The sequence below is a fragment of the Dipteris shenzhenensis genome, chromosome 5, assembly GCF_047967505.1.
Source record: "Dipteris shenzhenensis isolate YYH24624 ecotype China chromosome 5, Dip_SZ_1.0, whole genome shotgun sequence".
NCBI classification, from domain to species: domain Eukaryota; kingdom Viridiplantae; phylum Streptophyta; class Polypodiopsida; order Gleicheniales; family Dipteridaceae; genus Dipteris; species Dipteris shenzhenensis.
The window spans coordinates 41,232,013-41,239,575 of NC_141600.1; the positions used below are offsets into that span (position 1 = coordinate 41,232,013).

General features: G+C 45.2%; 1 protein-coding gene across 1 annotated transcript in view; it reads right to left on the reverse strand.

Annotated features, from left to right (window-relative positions):
* Window positions 1-5,587, reverse strand: part of LOC147902032 (uncharacterized) — a 52,668-nt gene extending 47,081 nt beyond the window's left edge. Inside the window, exons 1-2 of the mRNA XM_087374860.1 lie at window positions 4,676-5,587; window positions 4,181-4,363 (exon numbers count right to left, since the gene is read on the reverse strand). Coding sequence (XP_087230986.1) covers window positions 4,181-4,363; window positions 4,676-5,548 — 1,056 coding nt within the window. The 5' untranslated portion in view covers window positions 5,549-5,587. The remainder of the gene's footprint in view (window positions 1-4,180; window positions 4,364-4,675) is intronic.
* Window positions 5,588-7,563: the final 1,976 nt, after the last annotated feature.

Genomic DNA, 7,563 nt, shown 5'->3' on the forward strand with positions numbered 1-7,563 from the left:
CCCTCTCCTTGATAGAACCAATCCAACTGCAACATCAATGCATTTGGCAACTCCACTGCCCCAAATCTCTGCTTCATTGCAGCCACCACTTAATCTCAGTCCTCCTCGGTAGAGTCCCCTTCAAGAAAATCATGCAAAATCTTCGTCCACTCCTTCATGGGCCATCCAGAAAGCCGGCATCCTCGAACAAAATCCCGAAGATAAGACTCCAGGTCTTCCCCTTGGGTCCCTCGAAACACTGGAATCTTCACCATGATGAAACACAAAAAGGAAACACCAAGATCCAAATAGTATCCCAAACAAGATCCCACATAGCCTTAGTATACCAAGACCAACTTATTATGCATAACCACTTACTAAAAACACTCCACAATGTGATCCTCAACAAATTTTTTAAAAATAAGCACCATGAAAACATTGTATATACATGCATTCAAGAATCACCCTTCTCACAATTCGAAGTGCACATAGCGGCTTCAAGATATTGTACTCTTCATCATTTGCATAACAAAAGAAGTTAAAAGCATTGAGAATCACCACTCCATTATTATAGTCAAAAACTACCCAAAGACTCAACTCTTCTTTACACCAAGCTGCCAGTGCATGAAATAATGCCCAATCTATCATTGTGCTTACTACCGGCGTTGTCGATTCACCAACATATTCAAGAGTGCAAACAATGATCATGTTGAAAGTTTTCAGTGAGAAGATTATAGACTAGTGATGGACATTGGGTAAAGTTATAGATGCAATGTATGCTCACCATGGTGATTATGTGGCATTCTTCCTCTTTGATGTGCTAAACAAGGTGATCTTCATTCGTATGTTTGATACAGGAGTGATGCAGCCTACTGTAGTGGGATGCATGCCTACTGTAGTGAGATGCATACTCAGACTATGAGTTCACTAGATTTGGCATGGGTAAATAGGATCTCAGTTAGATTTTGTTTCAAGTGTGTGACCAGCTTGGGCATGGTACAAAAGCTCTCAAGTCTTTTGGCAAATACAAAAGCTAATCTTGAAGCTAAATGTGTACACTATCGTTAGTGTTCTCTCTACATGTGTTTATGAGAGACTGTGACACCTTATCCATGCCTTTGTATTATCAAGAGTGGATTTGATGTACATGATGTTGTGGAAAGCATTCCTATCCGTTGAGATGGTTCCAGTGATCATGTTATGGCTTGAGCATTTTTGGAAGATGTTCGTATTTTATTTATTCTTTGTTTCCTTATTTTCTTGATGCACCACATATCCTTTTGGACACGGACATGGATGTGTATAATGTGTTTGCAATCCTCTACCTCCTCAAGCAAGATTTATCCAAGATAACTTGGAAGGTTAGATCCTTGTCCCACTCTACAATATGAGGAATTAGTTGCACATGTCTATTGATTGCCATTATGTATCTTGGTTTTATGTTTCAAATTTTAATGCAGTAATGTATTTCTATCATCTCAAGCATCAAATGTCTTTCATAATGTTTTATTCAAAATAACAAATCATAAATAGCCTTATGGACATGAAATTTGATCTTTTAGGCAATTTCCCATGGCTTGCAACCAAAAATAGAACTTACATGGCAGTAGAGTAGTAGCTAAGAATGGCCTAGATTATCATATAGTGGTTTGATTGCCCACTAATTTCTACTAGACTATTGTTGTAAGCGCTATTTTGGAGACACATTGAACTACTCAGTCAATTGCGTTGCTACACAAGGAGTGAACAGGGGTGACCTAGGAGTGAACATGGGTGACAGAGAGGTGAACATGGGTGACAGAGAGGTGAACATGGGGATTTGACATAGGAGTGAACAGGGGTGACCTAGGAGTGAACAGGGGTGACCTAGGAGTGAACATGGGTGACAGAGAGGTGAACATGGGGATTTGACATAGGAGTGAACAGGGGTGACCTAGGAGTGAACAGGCGTGAGTGAACATGGGTGACAGAGAGGTGAACATGGGGATTTGACATAGGAGTGAACAGGGGTGACCTAGGAGTGAACAGGGGTGACCTAGGAGTGAACATGGGTGACAGAGAGGTGAACATGGGGAGTTGACATAGGAGTGAACAGGGGTGACCTGGGAGTGAACATGGGTGACAGAGAGGTGAACATGGGGAGTTGACATAGGAGTGAACAGGGGTGACCTGGGAGTGAACATGGGTGACAGAGAGGTGAACATGGGGAGTTGACATAGGAGTGAACAGGGGTGACCTAGGAGTAAAGAGGGGTGACCTGGAGGTGAACATGGGTGACAGAGAGGTGAACATGGGGATTTGACATAGGAGTGAACAGGGGTGACCTAGGAGTGAACAGGGGTGACCTAGGAGTGAACATGGGTGACAGAGAGGTGAACATGGGGAGTTGACATAGGAGTGAACAGGGGTGACCTGGGAGTGAACATGGGTGACAGAGAGGTGAACATGGGGAGTTGACATAGGAGTGAACAGCAGGGGTGACCTGGGAGTGAACATGGGTGACAGAGAGGTGAACATGGGGAGTTGACATAGGAGTGAACAGGGGTGACCTAGGAGTGAAGAGGGGTGACCTGGAGGTGAACATGGGTGACAGAGAGGTGAACATGGGGAGTTGACATAGGAGTGAACAGGGGTGACCTAGGAGTGAACAGGGGTGACCTGGAGGTGAACATGGGTGATAGAGAGGTGAACATGGGGAGTTGACATAGGAGTGAACAGGGGTGACCTGGAGGTGAACATGGGTGACCTAGGAGTGAACAAGGGGTGACAGAGAGGTGAACATGGGGAGTTGACATAGGAGTGAACAGGGGTGACCTAGGAGTGAACATGGGTGACAGAGAGGTGAACATGGGGAGTTGACATAGGAGTGAACAGGAGTGACCTGGAGGTGAACATGGGTGACCTAGGAGTGAACAAGGGGTGACAGAGAGGTGAACATGGGGAGTTGACATAGGAGTGAACAGGGGTGACCTAGGAGTGAACATGGGTGACAGAGAGGTGAACATGGGTGACAGAGAGGTGAACATGGGAATTTGACATAGGAGTGAAAAGGGGTGACCTAGGTGTGAACAGGGGTCACCTAGGAGTGAACAGGGGTGACAATATTTACTTCTACGGCTCTAAAGTTGTGAGCAAAATCTTAGCATTATCATGGCTGTCAACCAATTTTGCAGCAGGAGGGTCTCTGCCTTCCCACTTATGGGTGCTTGCTTGGATTCTGTTTGAGCATTGAAGTCTCCTGCCAATATGGTTGTGCTTTCTTTTTGTTAGAAACTCACTGTGCCCACCTATGAGCCCCCGATTTGAGGGGACAAGGGGCAGTGAGAGGTAGGAGGGCTGGAGAGAGAGAGACTCAGGTCGGCATCATAGGCAACCAGCACACGGGCTGGTTGCAGCCTGCAACAGCAGGTAAAACAGGGCTTTAGGCCTCACATGGAGGCTCCTGCAGCAGCGCTGACTGGCTGCACAAGGCACCCTTATATAGGGGCCTGTGGCAGGCCAAGTCAGGCCAACCAGGGCCACCGACCAGGGCCAACCCTGGTCAGTTTTCTAGGGCCCATGTGGTCGGCCACCAGACAGGGTAACGACCCTGCTGGTCGCTCAATTCAAGGGGCCTGGGCAGTGCCTATAAAAGGCCTACTCCTCCATTCATTCCAGCATCCAGTGCAAGACTGAAAGCCCCTCTCCAAGGCTGTGTTCAGCACTCAGATCTGGAGCAGGTTGTGAGAGAGAGAGTCCATCAGTTGTCTCCAGCAGTCTGCTGTGTTTTGTACTGCTCCCTTGGAGCTATTTTTCTGCCCACCATCTAGTGGATAAATATACTCTCTTTCTCTCTCCGTCCATATTTATTTCTGAGAGAGTGTTTGTTGCCTCTGTGATCATCTATCTGAGTTGAGTGTGTGTAAGAGTTGGAGAGATCTTGGGTGGAGGTTTGAGTGATTCATTCCCTCTTGATTTCGAACACTTTTGAATATTTCACGGTATCTTCTCCCAAATGCATAAAGGATCATCCTTGGAAGTATTGCTATTGTTTTTATAGATGGACTGTTCCCAATTGGTTGACAGCCTAGGAGAGGCATTCACATATTTTGAACTAGATCAAGATTTCGAAAATGGCTTTGATTTGACCTTTAACTGAATTTCAAGAAGAATCAATGCACTGGAACAAAAACACCTGTTCAAACAGGGAGAAGGCACCTACAGAAGCTAAGTATCTCTGCTCCGTGTCTTCTGCTCGCCTTTTATGATATGCAATTTGCTTCTGTTTCTCCTGGATGAGGCGCTCAATGTGCTGTCTATTTATTTTCAACTTCTGTTCGTCTTCAGTAAGGTTCTCCACTTGCAATTCCATTGCTTTAAGTATTGCTTGTTCCTTGTCGTGCTCCTTCACAGTAGAGCGACAGCAGTTTCAAAAAATGCTTGCTCATAAACATTTCTTCTCAGATGCAGCAACAAGATAACAGTTTCTATTAACCAACCCTGCGGTAATCCAAAGTCATATGCGAATAATAACTTTACAAAATGGTTAGCCACAGAGGGTTGAAACACCTCATTTACGAACTAAGGCACGGCTTATGTACAGCTTTATGCTGCGCCAACCAACCTTTTATAGGCACATATTTTCACAAGGACGACACCACATAACCGTTAAATCCTTCACTCTTGTTTAGTTTCTAGTAGACACACGCAGTCAAACCTGCTTGAATTTTCTTTGAGCATTTGGCACTTTCTCGTAATAGCTTTCTTCGGTCCAATTTTTCACGAATTTCCTTTCGGGATCGCGAGACTTCATATCTTCGACTCTCGCCAGATATCCATACAATTGTCCGTCTTCCGTCCAACTCTTCCCCTTCCGGTGCATACTGTCCCTTCCACGGCCCCGGTCGATAAACCATTTTCCAACCATTTGTGCCTCCAGGAACCCGATGGCCTCATCTTTGAACACAATGAAGCAGCTGTTCGGAGACGCTGCCACGCATTTTGTGTCATGCAAGTCTCGAAATTGAGCTGCTAGTAGTGCGTTCACCCTTTCGCACAGGTTCCTTCCTCTGTCTAAGGTTTGAATTATGACGACAGGGGGCCAGACAATAAGGTGAGTCTTGTCAACATTGGGATTGATGGATACTGCCCGTCCGTGGTTCACGAAATCGGCTTGAGGGGGTTTCTCGTTCACTCTGAGAGCCTCCAGCAAGGCTTGATGGTACCCACGGTGCTGGTTAGGGCGCTTCTTCTTGAAAGTTCCCGCATGCGCGAGCAAGGCCTTCCACCCCTTGAACCACTGCGTGGTCGGGCAGACTGCGCACGATTTCTCCTCGCGATCAGTGACGAGGTTGGGCTTGACAGAGCCACAAGATTCGTGCACGAATTGCTTGAGATCAGGGAGGTATTTCTGGTAGGCACGCTCAACGATGAGGCGTTTGTCGTCATTATTCTCGCCGTCGGGGTCATCATTGTCGTCGTCGTCGTCGTCGACGGTGTGGTCAGAGAAAGAGAGGTCATCATCGGAGAAGGAAAGGGCTTGGCTTTGGCTATGGCTATGGCTATGGCGATGGGAAGAAGCAGCAGCCATAGCTGGTGCTGTGGAGCTCCAGCACGAAGATGAGGTCGAAAACAGTATTTCTACTAAGCCTCTTCTTAATCACTGTCATTAATTGCTAATCCCTCGTCCCCAAAGGTGGTGCCCTCCGTACAATTCGTTATACGGACAGAGAGGGTACTGCCTAGTAGTGGGGCCGACAGAGGTGCACAAGTGCAGCGTACACGGGCACAACACCGCTGCTCCTGTGGCAAGATCCCATTTGAGATTCCAAAAAATGTGCTCGCTCCTACGCTACCTGATATCTTGTGCCAGCATGCAGTCACTGCTTGAGGCACACATAGACACAAGCAAAGCTGCGACTATCGATCTAATCAAATGGTGCTCGTCTACAAACAATGCCTAATGTGTGTGGAATACACATGCGAACAAACACCATTTCCTACTGCAAATGTCGGGCTATGTGTGAATCCTACCTAATTCCTCCTAGTTTATTGCATTGCATTATAAGAAAAGTGAATAGAGCTGAGCATTAGTACCTCAAGCGGTTGGGCCCATGTTCGATTCCTAGAAGAGCCCCCCATTGCCTGTCTCAACATAGGCCATGGGTGAATGTGCCCCTCATAGTTGACCATGTATGTATGTGAGTCAGAAAAAAAGAAAGAAAGAAAAGTAAGCATGCCTTGCATATGCACTAGTGTGTATATGTTTATGTGTGTGTACGCACATGTGCATGTGTGTGTAAGTGTGGGTGAGAGTGAGAGAATATGGTTAGAGTCAACACATGTATTCTCAGACCCATATATACATATTGATATTAACAGCATCCAATGCATTGTTTCAAAAATTTACGTAAAACAAGACCTTGAATATATGGGGAGACTAACATAAGTATCCACTTTAATCATTTTACCAACCACTCTTTACATGGGTGATCAGCAACATGATAGATAGCATTGTTCATAGTATTTTTGGAGTTAGGGGATTCACTTAGAAATATGTAAATACGCTACGTGGGTTCAAATGGCGTTGGGTTTTTGGAGCCAATGCACACATTTTTGCAATAAAACTATGTTTATATAACCAAACAAAAAAATGTAGGTCACCTTTTACCCACTGGAAGTACAATGTAGGTCACCTTTTACCCATTGGAAATACAAACATCAAAGTCATAATTTTCCCAAGCTATTAAGTATAGTCCCAAAACCACAAGGAGAAAAATGGTATCAATGAGCATCTTTAACCTATTAACCAAGGACACGAGGGGCAAAATTTGAGGACACATGGCAGCTTGGAGGAGAAGAGCATGCCACATGTCATAAACAAGGAGCTCTTGGAAGGAGGCTTGGAGAGGGGAGGAGGTGGAAAGAAAAGAGGCAGGCTTTGAGTGGGGAGGAGGTGGAAAGACAAGAGGCAGCTTTGGGAGGAAGGAGGAGATAGAAGGTCAATGGAATGGAGGAGATCTTTGGGAGGAAGGAGGAGATGGAAGGTCAATGGAATGAGGAGGAGATGGGAGGTCTCAAAGCCATGGGTAAGGGCTTAGCCAAAATTGCAAAATCCAATCCAAGTAGGCAAGGTGAACTGATTAGCAATTTAAGAACTAATCAATGCATGTGCCAAAAGGACCCTCCAGTGTTTAAAACATGCATTTGTTTTGGCCTTGGCCATTTCTCAATTACTCTTTGGTTGATCTGTTTGCTTAATTCCTACAAAGCAGACAAACAAGAGCTCCATTACATTACATCCAGACAAAGGAAGCAAATTGGATTCCTAAATCTAGCATTAATGACACAAAATCATTCTATATCTAGGGGAGAAGGAGGCCTACCTTGAAGCATTTAATTCACAAACCACCATTGTTGGATTACTCGAAGCTTTTCTACTTAACTAATAGTATCATCTGTAGAAGAATAAAGTCACATTTATAGATGGAGCAATCATGTGCGTGCTTTTGCACAAAGTGATTGATGTGCTCCACCTGATGTTAAGATGATGGTCATTGAGTGCATCTCTTACAACCACTATACACCATGTCCCCTCCTAGACCT